The 16,395-nt window shown below is 47.2% G+C and overlaps 1 protein-coding gene across 4 annotated transcripts in view; it reads left to right on the forward strand.

The window, feature by feature from the left end:
* Positions 1 to 16,395, forward strand: part of MYLK (myosin light chain kinase) — a 202,622-nt gene that overhangs the window by 121,506 nt on the left and 64,721 nt on the right. For all 4 annotated transcript variants that reach the window (XM_066575314.1, XM_066575316.1, XM_066575317.1 and 1 more), the window contains 3 exons: positions 561 to 798; positions 10,021 to 10,104; positions 10,418 to 11,592. In XM_066575314.1, coding sequence (XP_066431411.1) covers positions 561 to 798; positions 10,021 to 10,104; positions 10,418 to 11,592 — 1,497 coding nt within the window. The remainder of the gene's footprint in view (positions 1 to 560; positions 799 to 10,020; positions 10,105 to 10,417; positions 11,593 to 16,395) is intronic.

A 16,395-nucleotide genomic window follows, 5' to 3' on the forward strand; every position in this document is an offset into this window, starting at 1 on the left:
TGCTGTAATGTAGTAACATGCAGCAGTGATATAATAACGTAACCATAGTAACATAGCGCAGTAATGTACTAACGAGCTATATTTAGCAGTAGTGTAGTAACAAGTTATATACAGCAGTAATATGGTAACATCAGGGCATACTGGAGTAATATAAGTCATATAGTAATGTTATATACAGTAATATCTAGTAACATGGCAATACAAGGCAATAAGAGAGCATAGTAACATACAGTAGTGATATAAGTCATATAATAACAGTAAATATACAACAGTTGTGTAGTAACATATAGTAGTAATACAAGTCACATAGTAGCATACAGAAGTAGTTTAGTAACATACAACTATAATGCAGTACTATAGCAACATACAGCAGTAATGTAGTCCTATGCACATTATCACCTGCACTACAGTATATACAGCAGTATAGCTTGCGCAGTTTCCTGCTACTTTCGGTCCAGTGTACCGTCCGGCCGCAGCCATTCCCTGTGTCGCCGGTCAGACATTTGCTCGTCATTGATGGTTATTGAACAGTTGATGTGACTTGTGGTTTGGTGTCGCAGAGCCGCAGGAGGGGACGCAGCCCTGGTTCATCAGCAAGCCTAAATCTATGGTGGTAGCGCCCGGGCAGAGCGCGCTGGTCTCCTGCGCCATCGCTGGAGATCCCTTCCCTGAGGTTCATTGGGTTAAGGATGGACTGGAGCTGAGCGGCCAAGAGGTCCTGCAGAATGAAGACGTCTTCACATTGATCCTGAGAAACATGCAAGAAGAAGATGCCGGAGTCTATCAAATCCAACTGAAGTAAGGGTCTCCCTCTCTGGTCAGCATCTTTTTGTGTACTAGTCTAGAGCGGGGTCATACATGTTCTGGCATTATATGTGGCGTGTAACAAGTGCATCATGTGAGTATGGGACTTGTGAAGAGAGGCATATGGCTGTTCTTCATTATCTTTGTGGCCTTGTGGTCACCTTCTTGCCAGGTATAATTATTTAGGACATAAATAATGACTCCAGCTCAACCACCTGGTCGTTCTAGACTATGGCTGCTGCGCTGTCCTTTTCCCATGCTTTACACTGCAACTCTCCTGCATTCGGATATTGCTACGATCACTGACTACAGCTTAGCTGCAATGTCTATTGAAGTCAATTAGAGAAATTCTTCTGCTATCTCATCATGTGCTAAAGTTGTGGCTTTTTCTCTTCCCCATGCTTTACACTGCAGCTCTGCTTTTTCAAACTAGTTGCTGTATATAATCACAAGCACAGCAGTACTGTGACTTCTATTACAGGTAGATCAGAATTATTATTATCTCAAAGACCTAAACAAAAGTAAGAAAATGAAGATGGTCAGGAAACTGCCACATCCCGATGGAGGGGCTTAAAGGGGTGATAGCCGTGATAGCAAGTGGGGTTATACACTTCTGTATGGCCATATTAATGCACTTTGTAATATACATCGTGCATTAAATATTGGCCATACAGAAGTTATACACTTACCCCTCCGGTGCTGGCGTCCCCGTCTCCATGGCGCCGACTAAAGCTGCCTTCTCCCTGGACTAAAAGAAATGAAAAAGGAGGGTGGAGCAAGACCCAGTGAGGGTAGTGGAATATTTATGGAGTACACAGAGTTTTCAATGATTGAGTATTTTGAATGGTGGAGGTGCTGCCAACCAGATGACGCTCCACCAGTGTGGGCGTAAGTGTAGCAAAAAGGATGTGAAAAGAACTGGTATGGAGGCGCAACACTCTAAGCTACTAGAAGATGTAGATCAAAGTCCAATGTGTGATGGTGAAAGCACTTCTTTTTTATTATTATTTTTTCAGAAATTAAAAACCAGCAATGGAATACGCGTTTCGGGGAAGAACCCCTTCGTCAGTTCGGCTGGATAGGACAACAGGATGCCTAGGGGTGACACGATTCCAAAGATATATAGGATGTGTCGGAGGTCCTGTGTGCAGGAGGACAGGGGAGAAAAAAGTGCTTTAACAGGTTAAAGCATCCTGTTGTCCTATCCAGCCGAACTGACGAAGGGGTTCTTCCCCGAAACGCGTATTCCATTGCTGGTTTTTAATTTCTGAAAAAATAATAATAAAAAAGAAGTGCTTTCACCATCACACATTGGACTTTGATCTACATCTTCTAGTAGCTTAGAGTGTTGCGCCTCCATACCAGTTCTTTTCACATCCTTTTTCTCCCTGGACTAGACGCGCTTGCGCTGTCTTCCCTCTTCTCTCCGGCATCGGCGTGCTCGTGCTGCATAGGTCTTCTGCGCATGCGCTGTCTTCCCTCTTCTCTCCGGCTCCGGTGTGCTCTCGCTGCAGAGGTCTTCTGTGCATGCGCAAAAGACCTCTCCAGCGCGAGCATGCCGGAGCCGGACAGAAGGAGGCAGACAGCGCATGCGCAGAAGACCTATGCAGCGCGAGCACGCCGATGCCGGAGAGAAGAGGGAAGACAGCGCAAGCGCGTCTAATCCAGGGAGAAGGCAGCTTTAGTCGGCGCCATGGAGATGGGGACGCCAGCACCGGAGGGGATAAGTGTATAACTTCTGTATGGCCAATATTTAATGCACGATGTATATTACAAAGTGCATTAATATGGCCATACAGAAGTGCTTAACACCACTTGCTATCACGGGACACCCCCTTTAACCATTTCCAATCCAATTTAGGATTCAGGGTTTCCTAAAAGGCTTTCTCTTTCTGCTGTTATACAACATTGCCATCTGCTGGCTAAAGCCAGTGTGTGCATCAGAGACACTCCGACAGAGGAGTGGCTGGCAATAGACAGTAAGAATACCCTGTCGGATGTCTTCTGACATTGGAGCTGTACAAGCTTCAATCAGAATGTAGGAAGACGTCAGACAGTGGATTGGAAAGGGTTAAATAAGGATAATCTGAGGGGGAGGAGCTTCATTAAAGAGAGTGCTCAATACAGAAGTGGAGGAGCCTCAATAAAGTGGGGAAGGGGCTTAAATAAGGATAATCTGAGTGTGAGGAGCCTCGTGGAGAGTGCTGGATACAGAGGAGGAGAAGCTTCAATGAGGCCGGACTCACACGAGTGAGTGGAGTCCGTGAAAGTACATTGATTTTCATTAATCCATTCACACTTGCGAATATTTATTGCATATAACCCGCAGCTCGTACTATTTTGCCGCGTATTACACGCGATAGAGCTCATTGTCTTCTATGGGTGCGTAACCAACTCTGTACACACACTATTACATCGCGTTTATATGCACCTCTGCAAAGTGACAGAATGGGAAATTTAAACAAAAAAAAAGAAACCAGGAAGACTCGGCATGACAGCGAGCGCAAGATACGCACTGATAGGCCTTATACCCACAGTCTAACGAGAGTGCTCAATACAAAGGGGGAGGAACCCCAATTGTGAGGACAGAGGTCTTCAATAAGTGGGGCCTTGAGTTCCTTTTTATCTATAGGCAGAGCAAGAAATTGCCATTCAGTACCCTAAAATCTAGCAGCACCGAGTATTTCAGTGCACAGATACACCGCCCGTCCTCCGTGGTTAACGAGGAGGCTCAGTGTTCATTCCTATAGAGTCACATGCAAGAAGTCATGGTAACAATGTAACAAGATCACATGATATCTCTCCGACTTCTAGGACCCTCACCAATCCTTAGGGTGCATTCAGACGACCATATATCGGCTGGGTTTTCACGCCCAGCCGATATACGGCGTCTCTCTCTGCAGGCGGAGGAGGCTGGAAGAGTCGGGAGCAGTGCTCTGAGCTCCCGCCTCCTCTCTGCCCCCCTGCACTATTTGCAATGAGAGGAGGCGAAACGGACATGGGGCTAAGTTCTGGGAATTAGCTCCGCCCCTGTCCCACATCTCCTCATTGAAAATAGTGCAGGGGGGTGGAGAGGGGGCGGGAGCTCAGAGCACTCCTCCCGGCTCTTCCAGCCTCCTCCCCCTGCAGAGAGAGACGCCGTATATCGGCTGGGCGTGAAAACCCAGCCGATATACGGTCGTCTGAATGCGCCCTTAAAGTGAAAGGTCCGCAGCTGCAGCCCCCTATTAGTTTTCCTGCAGCTGACAACATTAGCGCCTCTTTCACACGAACATTTTTACCGCACCATAGTTAGCCATGCAAAAAAATTGCAACCATCTCTGACAAAAATAGCGTGAATGGACAATTTCCCCCAGACCTGTACTTTTCGGCAGCAGGAAATTTCAATCACTGAATTCAGTCGCTTATGCGCTATATTTTTCGGTCTTTTTTTTTTTTTTTTTTTGCGTGGCTAAAAATCGTTCATCTAAATGAATACATTGGAAACAATTGGCTCTGACGGTCACAGCTCAGCCGCGCAAAAACCCTCTTGTGCATGAGGCCTTAAAGTGCAATTCCCTACAAAGCTGGGTTGTTGGGGCGCCGCTCTGCAGGGGAAAAACAGTACTGGCGACAGAGCACTAAATCGGCACTGCGGCTGCTCATTCTAAAGACCGGCGTGGTTACAGATGTTATACCTCCACCAATCATAAAGTGATGGCTTATTCTAGAAGATGTGAATGGCCCTTTAAGGGATTATGTATAAATATTCCTGCTAGCAGGAAATTGTGTCCTAATCTGTAACGTGTAATCCCCAGTGGTCACCAAATACATGGATGTTATTAATTGCAAATTATAGCGGAGGGCTGCTTCATATATCTGCTTCCCATCAGTGAGTGGGAACAGCTCACATCTGGAGACTGAAAACTCATCCTGACCAAGGTTTGGCTACAGTGTATCAGCATAGACAATGCTCTGTGAGCCAGGCACCGCAGCTGTAGAGCAAACCTCCGTCCCGACTGAGTTCTTGCTACAATGTATCAGTGCTGGTGAGAACGATCAGCTAGGGAGAGAGATCTGCTCCACCGCTGCTGTGTTCAGTCAACTAAGGGCATGTTCACACCTTGTTATGGCCTCTGTTCACGAAAATGGCCTCCCTGGACAGGACCTGAACAGAACCAATAGGTCTCCATTTCAGCAGGTTTCTGTTCGTTTCGTCATTTTGTGCCGTAGAGAATAACGTGGTGGACTGTACTAGGTTCCATTCAGGTCCTGTCCAGAAGGGCCGTTTTGGGATTTTAAACAGTAGCCCTAGCAGGACCCTTGGACAGGCGCTAGAACGAGGTGAGAATAAGGTCTGAAATACAACTATACGAATGGGCCATTTACAGGAGACGATTATCGCTCAAAATTCGTGCAGACGGATGAAATGAAGCGCTAATCGTCCAGTATAAATGCGAAAACCTCATTTACTATTCGTTCGCTATTCATTATCAGTGACTTTCAGTCAGTATAAAAACCATCGCTGGATCGCGGGTTTATCGTTCAGCGTAAACGCTCAGCGCTTCAGGCGCATTAGAGGATCAGCAAGTGTTTCTCATTGTTTTCAATGGGAAACCTCCCGTCACGCGGCGCACAATGTCTTTTACTGCCCAATTGAAAACAACACGTGATGCGTTCCAGGTAATAATAATAATAATCTTTATTTGTATAGCGCCAACATATTCCGCAGCGCTTACATAGACAGGGGGGGATACAGAAAGACAAAAGTACAAACATTACAGAACCACGGTTACATAGTAATCAATTGATGGAAACAATAGGGGTGAGGGTCCTGCTCCAACAAGCTTACATACTACAAGTAATGGGGTGATACAGAAGGTAAAGGGCTGGAGATGTGCGCGGTATGGCGGGCTGGAGAGTGAGGGATGCTATACACAGACAATGGTCAGACATTTAGCCGTGTGACGGCAGAAACAGTATGACTGCAGGAGCGGTTTATGATGGCTAGCAGGGATTGCAGTCAGTAGGTCAGGGAGCATGTTATCAGGAGGCGTACAGAGGGGTTTGGTTTAGGGGATGCGATATGTCTCCCTGAAGAGGTGCGTTTTTAGAGCTCGCCTGAAGTTCTGCGAGTCCTGGATTGCTCGGGTAGCCTTTGGTAGTGCGTTCCAGAGGATCGGTGCTGCTCTGCAGAAGTCTTGGAGGCGGGAATGAGAAGTTCGAATTAAAGGGGCGCTCAGTCTGGTTTCGTTAGCAGAGCGGAGAGCCCGGGCTGGTTGATGGATTGAGATGAGGGAGGCGATATAGGGGGGGCGCTGCGCTGTGGAGGGCTTTGTGGATGAAGGTAGCGAGTTTAAAATGAATTCTGTATGTAACGGGCAGCCAGTGCAGTGACTGGCACAGGGCAGAGGCGTCCGAGTAGCGGCTGGACAGGAAGATGAGCCTGGCTGCCACATTCAGAATGGATTGGAGAGGGTAGAGTCTGGTGCAGGGGAGGCCGATCAGCAACGAGTTGCAATAATCGAGCCGGGAGTGGATGAGGGCCACAGTAAGCGTTTTTAACGTCTCCACAGTGAGAAAAAGAGCGGGTTCTTGCGATGTCCTTGAGGTGCAGCTGACATGTTCGGGCCAGAGATTGGATGTAGGGGGTAAAAGAGAGATCAGAATCGTAATGCCAAAAGACAGGATATTGCTTGAGTATATGACTCCATTAAAAAGAATGGGGTTCATAGTCACATGAGATTTGTGAGTCTCGCAATGCACAAATCTCGCACGAGATTCTCGGCTGTGTGACACCTCTGGGTGTTTCCATTCAGTGACAGAAAGCAGAGATCTTAAAAAGTATTAAAAATACCACATATATCAGTAAACCCATCCAAAGCTGCTAATGCTGGAGTTTTGCACTTTGCAGCCACTGGTCCAAACCCAGCCCTTTCTCTATTATTTAGGAGCTGAAGTTGCAGTGCTGACCAGCAGTCCCATGTAAATGGAGAGCTTTACTGAAATGTAGTGATTCTGCAAAATCGGAGTTCCCAGTAGAAGGGGCCTGCTCAGGGGGAGGAGTTATGAAGAGAAGAGGTCTTGCAAAAAGCGGACTCCTTTAAATAGACATGCCCTTTAATAAAATACCTTATTGCTTTCTGTGCAATGGATATTGGCTATAACACGGTACAATGGCGGTAAATGAGATACAAGATATTCAAGTATTCAGAATTTGAGGTTGATTGGGGCGATTTGTTCCCGTATGATGCAGGTCCGGGGGCCCCTCTTCCGGGATATACAGCCCTCATATATACAGGGCTGAGATTCCTCGCTGCTTGTACTTTCAGGCTGAAGATTCTGCTGGAAAAGAACTTAATATGGTATTGATTGTGCGCGGCTTCGCGTGCCCCGCGCACCTCCGTCTGTGAGTGCGATAAAACATTAGTGATCCATTATATTCCATGTATCTCTTTGATGGGAGCGAGGTGCTGGTCTCCGTGACGGAGGCATTTGCCCGGAGGCATGTCCTCTGCACAGACAGGAATACGTTCTCCGCACCATATATGGCGACACTTTTAAGTTTTTAATATAAACGAGAACAGAAGGGGGGGGACTTTCCTCGCAGGAAGCGGCGCTGCGCTTCAGTGGAAAAATCAGGGGCTGAAGAAAACTCTACTGAATGTGAAGGAGGAGGTGGGGGGGGGGGGGATCCTGAAACTGAGGAAGACCCTAAACTTGGAGCTGGCTTCCTGTGGAGCATCCTACAGATACAGCGGGGATCGGAGCATTGTATAGTCAGCAGGTGCAAGCAGCAACAGAACTCGCCTGGACACCAAACCAAACCTGAAAATTCAGCAGTGACTGCAGCAAACCCCTCTAATCTCATAATCACATGGGTCCAGGAAGCTGAGATTTGAGGGCCTTTTTCTCTCTGGAGAGCAAAACTGCAGCTCCATAGGGTTCGAGATGTCCGTTTTTGACTTTGCGGAGACTCTAGGTCTCCGGTGTCAGGACCCTGCAGTACAGCTTCCTGTATCTCAGCCTCCTAGGGCCGTGTGACTAGGGTGAGGGAGAAGTTGACTGTTGCTGTCTTTTTAGGCATTTCTTCTTAAAGGAGTTTTCCAGCACCGCACCATTGCTGAAGTATCTTCAGAAAAGATCATCAACAGTTGATCGGCAGGGGTTCCGCCACTCAGGACCATGGGCGATCAGCTGATTTATGATAGTAGAGCTCTGATGTGCTTCTATCATTTCAGTCCATACAAGGCACAGCACCCTCCATTGTATAGTGGCTGTGCCTGGTATTGCAAGTCTGAAAAGAGGACATGGTGCTCATTTGAGTGCCCTGGCCTTTTCAACCAGCTGATCGGTGGGTATCCTGAACCGCGGAGCCTGGACAATTGGCTATTGATGAGCTATCCTAATTAGTTGATCGACTTGGGTTTGCCTCCCGGGATCCCCACCAATCAGGTGGTTGGGCGCCCGTTGTTAGTACAGTAATACACAGGGGTCAGAACAGAAGCTGCTGCTCTGACCTCTGTGTAGTGGCTGACACTTGTCATTGCAATTTTATGTCCCTCTGTTCTATGAATTTCTCCCTGTGTGACCCATAAATATTCATTCTAAAATGGGAAAACATTCCCTGCTCTCACCCCTCTGCTGCCTTGTATGTGCAGGTGTCAGTCTTCACTGTATTTTTGTCATTCAGTTCATAAAGTAAGATTATTAGGAAAAAGGATTAAAGATGTTGGCTTGTCCTCCATTGAACATTTTGGTTTTTTTTCTTGTGCTAAGTAATTCCTTTATCTTTTTTTTTTTTGCAACACAGAGCTCCAAATCTCCTGCACAGACTTGGAGTTATATAATAACATTTTAGTTATCTGCAGCCACCACTAGGGGGAGCTCACTGCATACTGCTGTAAATTGAAACTCCTGAGCTCCCCCTAGTGGTGGCTGCAGGGAGACAGAATGTATCATGTAACTAAAGTCTATGCAGGGGATTTGGAGCTCTGTATCAGAAAAACCTGGGTTCTCAGGAGAATGGGGTGGATTAGATGACATTCATTACGGTGAAACTTGTGTATCTGCATATTTCATGTAGAATAGGAATGGAGACCTCGTTCTACCTTCTCCGCACCAATAGGGTAATAAAAGATAAACCCAATCATCGGAGATAAGTCTCCATGTTCTAATGAAGTTATAGTCATTGGATTTCATAATGATTGGTTGCGTTGGAGTAGTCTGGGGAAGATGACAGAAAGGTGACCAAAAGCTTCAACATAAAAACTGCCAAGCAGCCAGTTCCTCCATCATGGCAGTCTGTACCTAGCTGTAGGGGGTGACTGACATCTTCACGTCATCAGGTATGGCAGCACATCGGTGTACAACTCCCTGCCCGGCCTGTATCATCAGTATGTGCCATGGGCTCCATCACTGTATACCTACAGCACCCCAATAACCGAAAAACTTCTCCTTTCTTCTATTGCCACATTGAGAAGGGTCCTAGAAGCTGAGATATGACGAGCTGTTTACCCATGTGCATCCTGTAACATGGAAGGAACATTGTGGAGGTCATTCCACTTTGACCTAATATCAGTTCGGCAGGTTCAGATTTTTAGCTTTTGACCCTGCGGAACTGATACCATGTTAATCGAGGAAAGAAATCCACAACGTTCCCTCCATGTCACCAGCAGCACAGCAACACCAACCGCCGCTCTACTGTGCCAGCAAACAGCTCCTTGTATCTCAGATTTAGGGTTCACTCCAGTTACCCCTGAATCTCCAGGTTGTGAGTGACTTTGGGTTTTCATTCTTTCCTAGACAAAAAAAGCACATAGTTGTTCCAACTTCTCATTCCCAGAGACAACTTATTCTGTACCGCTCCAAGCACGGCTGTAACCTTAACCCCTTACATCCTGCACATCTGCAGCATTGCCACCGCTGTTTATGTTGATGTGCGGAATTCTACAATAGTAAAGTTTCTACCAAACTGAAGTTTCTCTCTTTTTACTTGGGTTCGGTGCCCGCAGTGATCACGTCCCATGTGCATTTTTCTGCCATCTGGACAGGAACATTGAGCTCAGCTGCTCTGGAATAGAGATGTGAACATGTCCCGGGGTGTCAGATACAAGTCAGGGCTGTGAATATACTGCGCTATTGTTAGGAGACTGAGAGAAACTTTTTAGATCCATTTTCTGCCGCGTTTAATTGTTTTTCCTGAGGATAAAAAATTCCCCTTTGTTTGGATTGCAGGAACGTGGTGGGTGAATGCAGCTGCCAGGTGTCTGTGATGCTGCAGAAGGACGAGCTCTCAGCGGCAGGCAGAGTGCTCACACAGTAAGTCACCGCGGGGTTCTCAGGACGAGCGGCTGCTATTTTTTGCTCTGCTAATTCTCTTCCCTCCCCGACCTATGAGCCTCTAATCCCCCAAATGTGACCCATACAGAGACGGGCAGGAGATCATTTTTTTTTTTGGCTGTTTTCCTTATAAGGCCACTGAAGTCATCACTGATGCAATAAAGCGACGGACTCGGTTCCTTCACATCAGACTCCCCTCCCCTCGGACTTTTTCTTCTTCGCTCACAAATTGTTTGATTTGAAAGCCAAACCTCCCTAAGTGCCTCTTTCTCTTTCTCTTGCTGACACTTAGGCAAAGCGAGCAGCCGGGCTTTACAGAAAGCGATGGATGTGGACCTGAGAATGTACTAAGTATTGGAGGGGAGACCCACAGAGCTGACCATCAAGAAAGCATCCGCGGCGTACTTAAGAGGAGGGTAGAGGTTAAGGAACATACAGAGGAAAAACTCCGGCAGCAAGAAGCTGAGCAGTTGGACTTCCGTAATCTCCTGGGAAAGAAGGTGACCACTAGAACCGTTTCCGAGGAGAACCTTAAAGATCTCTCGGCCGAGCAAATGGACTTCAGAGCCAACCTTCAGCGACCGGTCAAGCCTAAGGCCTTGCCGGAGGATGAACGAAAGGCCAACAACCCACAGCAGGTGGATTTCCGATCGGTACTGGGAAAAAAGACACCTGTCTCAAAGGCTCCTGTAACAGAAAAGGCTCCTCCAGTCAAACCCGCCACCCCTGACTTCAGGTCAGTTCTGGGCAATAAGAAGAAAGCGCCGACCGAGAACGGAAACGACAACAACGCTGAGCCTCACCAGAATGCAAAGCCCTTCAGCAAAGAGGACAAACAGAAGCCACTGGTCAAAGACGAAAAGCCAAAACCTACAGTCAAGGAGGAGAATGCAAAGCCGGTGGTTAATCAGGAGAAGGCAAAGTCTCCATTCACCCAGGAAAAAGCCATACCTCTTGCCGTAAAGGACGAGAAGGCAAAACTTGCTACCAAAGAAGAGAATGCAAAGCCAACGGTCAACCAGGAAAAAGCAAAGCCTCCGACTAAGGAGGAAAGTGCTAAACCAGCAGTCACCCAGGACAAGGGGAAAGGGACTGTCAAAGAAGAAATCGCCAAACCAGCAGTCAACCAGGAAAAAGTGAAGCCTTTTGTCAAGGAGGAGAAGTTAAAACCTGTGGCCAAAGAAGAAGACTCCAAACCCACAGTCAAAGAAGACTCCAAACCTGTGGCCACAGAGGAAAAGGTCGAGCAGAACTGTGTGGATGGAGAAGTGGAGAACAAGACCACTATTGAGAGTGTGGCAGGGACCCCACCTGTGTTCTCCGAGGTCTTACAAGATGCCAAGTTAGTGGATGGAGAGAAGCTGGTTCTACAGTGCCGAGTCACCTCAGAGCCACCACCAACCATCACATGGACCCTCGATGAGAAAGTCATAAAGTCTTCCAAGTTCATTGTGCTCGCTCAGGAAGGTAATTGTGAGAGTTGTGCCCCTGGTGCGAGAGGGAGTCCCTGGTTGTGAGAGTGTTCGCCTGTCTGTTATCATCTCCTGACCATAAAACTGCGCCTGTGATTTATTGCTATGCAATCACAATGTTTTACTGAGTCATTGTCTTTCATGTTTCTTCTGTTTTGCTGGAGTCCTTCACTCTGTTCTAGTATTCTATTAGTGAATGGAGCAGTTCCGAAGTTGAAAACCTGCACTGACCTAATACCTCTCACAGCTGAGGGCTTGTTACTTTGCATCCAGTCTAGGCAATCCTCTTTGAGCTAAGCACGGCAACAACACCACAAGTGTTTCTCCTGTCCTGATACTACATTTTACCTGCACTGATACATTGTATCCAATACAGGCAATCCTCTATGAGGTGAACTCAGCAGCACCACAAATCTCCCTCCTGTTTTGATAGTTTGTTACAATGTATCAGTGCAGGAAATATCTATCAGTCTGGAGTCCAGGTTGTGTTGTTCAGAGGATTGTTCAAACTGTATACATGTGTAACAAATCCTCAACTATGGGAGGTGTTACATTTGTGCAGGTTTTCAGCCTTTGGGTATAAATAAGAATGTTTCTAGTCTTTGACAGCAAGCAGAGATAGTGATATTAGCAGCTGAAACTCAGTCTATTATACAGTACAGTGAAGAAGGTTTATAAGCAGGGGGCACGGTAAAGGTCATACATTATATGACAGGCGGCAAACTCAGTGACTATCACTGCGCTCTGCTGGGAGTTGTAGTACAATTTGCCAAGCAGGTATGATGACTGTCCATGTACATGACTGTTCTCCAGAGCATCACCTCACCAGTGATCTAGGTTGTTATATATAAGATGCGAAGGGGTTAATGAATGCTGAGAATAGTGTGCGGTGTATTATTGGGGTGCCCATCACTCTGGGATGTTGCTGGGACCCCTTTTCTTTGCTCTTTGGTGGGACTTCTAGGCACATTCCTTTGGGGGGCGGCCTGCTCTTTCCCACAGTTAAGTTGTGCAATAAATTCTGATCCTGTTTTATAACCTGAGCCGCTGCCAGCTCGCTGTACCGCTGCTGATGTGTCGTCTCTATGTACGAAAAGTCTGCTGCTTGTGTCTGTGATGTTGGATGATGTTAATGTCCCAGTTCTCACAGTCAGACAGACCGGATGGTGGGCAGGAAGGGATCATTAGGGTCTGTCTACACATCAGACCGTCCCCTGAGGGCCACATGTCACTTCATTGGTTCCCAGGCCAGCCAAGAGCCCATCATTATCGGGGTCCTGGAATCACTCCATCCAAGGTTTAACCACTTCCACAGCAGGAGGGAATCCTTTCTGCCTCCTGTCCTAAGGTTTATATTGAATCTACTCCAGACGCCATAAGTGAAACTTCTTCATATACAGAGGAGGGCCTCCTGATAGAGGGGCATCACTAATATAGGCCCTCCCGGTAGAGGGGCATCACTTATATAGATCCTCCCGATAGAGGGGCATCACTAACATAGGTCCTCCCAGTAGAGGGGCATCACTAATATTGGTCCTCCCGGTAGAGGGGCATCACTAATATAGGTCCTCCCAATAAAGAGGGATCACTAATATAGGTCTTCCCGGTAGAGGGACATCACTAATATAGGTCCTCCCGGTAGAGGTGCACCACAAATGTAGCTCCTCCCGGCAGAGGGTCATCACTAATATAGGTCCTCCCGGTAGAGGGTCTTCACTAATATAAGTCCTCCCGGGAAAGGGTCATCACTGATATAGGTCCTCCCGGGAGAAGAGCCTTCACTAATATAGGTTCTCGTGGGAGAGGGCCTTCACTAATATAGGTACTTCCGGTAGAGGGCCTTCACTAATATAGGTCCTCCCAGGAGATGGCCAGCACTAATATAGATCCTCCCGGGAGAGTCAGCACTAATATAGGTCCTCCCGGGAGAGGGCCATCACTAACATGGGTCCTCCCGGGAGAGGACCAGCCCTAACATAGGTCCTGCCGGGAGAGGGCCAGCACTAACATAGGTCCCCCCGGGAGAGGGCAGCACTAACATAGGTCCTCCCGGGAGAGGGCCAGCACTAACATAGGTCCTCCGGGGAGAGGGCCAGCACTAACATAGGTCCTCCGGGAGAGGGCTAGCACTAACATAGGTCCTCCTGGGAGAGGGCCAGCACTAACATAGGTCCTCCTGGGAGAGGGCCAGCACTAACATAGGTCCTCCCGGGAGAGGGCCAGTACTAACATAGATACTCCCGGGAGAGGGCCAGCACTAACATAGGTCCTCCCGGGAGAGGGCCAGCACTAACATAGGTCCTCCCAGGAGAGGGCCAGCACTAACATAGGTCCTTCTGGGAGAGGGCCAGCACTAACATAGGTCCTCCCGGGAGAGGACCAGCACTAACATAGGTCCTCCCGGGAGAGGGCCAACAGTAACATAGGTCCTCCCTGGAGAGGGCCAGCATTAATATAGGTCCTCCCTGGAGAGGGCTATGATCCAGGCATTATTCTGACTGCCATTATGGAGTCGGTAAGGAATTTTTTCTCCCCAAAATGAGGGTAAATTGACTTCTGCTTCACTGGGTTTTTTTTTCTTTCTTCCTCTGGATCAACAAGGAAGGGGGGGGGGGGCGAGGGTAGAAACAGGCAGAACTGGATGGACATTTGTCTTTTTTCAGCCTAGCATACTATTTGACTAATATTTGTCCTCCCGGGAGAGGGCCATCACTAATATGGGTCCTCCTGGGACAGGGCCAGCATTAACATAGGTCCTTCTGGGAGAGGGCCAGCACTAACATAGGTCCTCCCAGGAGAGGGCCAGCACTAACATACGTCTTCCTGGGTGAGGGCTAGCACTAACATAGGTCTTCCCGGGAGAAGGCCAGCACTAATATAGGTCCTTCCGGGAAATGGTTAGCACTAATATAGGTCCTCCCGCTAGAGTGTCATCACTAATATAGGTCCTCCCAGGAGATGGTCATCACTGATATAGGTCCTTCTGGGAAAGGGCCAGAACTAATATAGGTCCTTGTGGGAGAGGGCTATGATCCAGGGATTATTCTGACTGCCATTATGAAGTCGGGAAGGAATTTTTTTCCCACAGAATTAGGGTAAATTGCTTCTGCCTCACTAGGGTTTTTTTTTTTTCCTTCCTCTGGATCAACAAGGGGGGGTGGAAACAGGCTGAACTAGATGGTCCATTGTCATTTAGGGTTTAGGAAAAAGCTGGGTGACAGTCTATCCCATAAGAGACAAAAGAGAGGTGGGATCACTGGAGTCTGAGGGTCTTTGAAGACTCTGTACGACATGGATAGCTGAACCCCCATCTTGTCCATTGTGGGCGTGGGGGGGGGCTGACTTATTAGTGTTTCCCCTTCTGCTATATAAGGTGGGGTATACACTGATCTGGGGGATGTTTGCAGCCCCGGGTCAGGGTTGTATGCAGAACTTGGGCTTGAGGTGTATTCAGGATTGGAGATGTAGACGGGCTTTGGCGACCGGCAGGTGTATGCAGGACATGGGGTCTTCAGTACAATACACGATTTTTCGTAGTCTATTTATAGACTGCTGTTTTCTTGGTTTTGAGAAGTGGTTACGTGGGCGCCGCTGATACGGGGATGAATAGGCGAGCGATTTGTGGATGAATGACCTCAAACTGAGCCTCAATGCAAACGTCTGAGTACAGCTGAGCAGCAAAGTACTCAGCACTTACAGTACGGACCGCCCACAACAATGAAGAATCACCCCCTCCAATATAGAAACTACCCGGAGATGCGTGATACAGGAGAACAACTGCTTTCTGTACAATAATGCTGCGGGGTATTACCCGGCTTTCCACAGATGGCATTGCTGAGCAAAGTTACGTTCTCACTCCTCTTAGTGACCTGTCTGTGTCAGTCTTCACTGTCTGTCATTCTTTTCATGAACCAGCAAGCTCATGATGATCACAGCTATAAGTCCAGATAGGAGAGCGCTGTAATGTGCAAGGAAAGGGAAGCAAATATAATCAGAGATGAATCCATTTATAAACCCTGAGATTATCACCCGGAACACTGCTGTGCTATGGGGCTGCTGTTCCAATTCTGCTGGTTGTTATTGGAAACAGTCAGCAATAGGAAAATAACTGTGTAATATTAACCTTATTTGTCATTTGCTCTGCGATGTAGTTCTCCGGATGCATCCTGCAGTGTAAAGAAGGGAGGCTTTCATTCTAACAGTCTTGGTTACATGAAGGGTCTTGTCTATAGCTATCATTAGATGCTTTCTCTCTTTGTCTATGCTGATATACTTATACACTAAAACACATGGAGAAAGTCAGTCAGCATGCAAATAAGTTATACATGTCTGCTGTGTTATACCGGGTTCCCCGAAAATAAGACAGTGTTTTATATTAATTTTTGTTCAAAAACGTTTAACTTTTGTGCATGTATAGCTGCCTGGACACTATTTAACTTGACTTTTTTAATTAACTGTTAGCAGGGCTTAATTTTGGAGTAGGGCTTATATTTCAAGCATCCTCAAAAAGCCTGAAAAATCATTTTGCATCCTCACAAATTCTGGAAAATCATGCCATGTCTTATTTTCAGGGAAACGTGGTTTATAAAATAGTGTATCTTCATGGCCCTGGTGCAAAAATACACCTTGGCCCCCTTCAGTCTGTTCTCCATGGCTGCCGGCCGCAGCCACACCTATGAGACGATGCTTGTAATGCGGTGGACCTGGATACAATGTCTCAGCTCTAGTATACCTCACATGTAATAGATACCACAAATGTAATTACGGTGCAGTTACCTCCTATGATTATGATTACATT

This window comes from Eleutherodactylus coqui, chromosome 8 (assembly GCF_035609145.1).
Source record: "Eleutherodactylus coqui strain aEleCoq1 chromosome 8, aEleCoq1.hap1, whole genome shotgun sequence".
Lineage (NCBI taxonomy): Eukaryota > Metazoa > Chordata > Amphibia > Anura > Eleutherodactylidae > Eleutherodactylus > Eleutherodactylus coqui.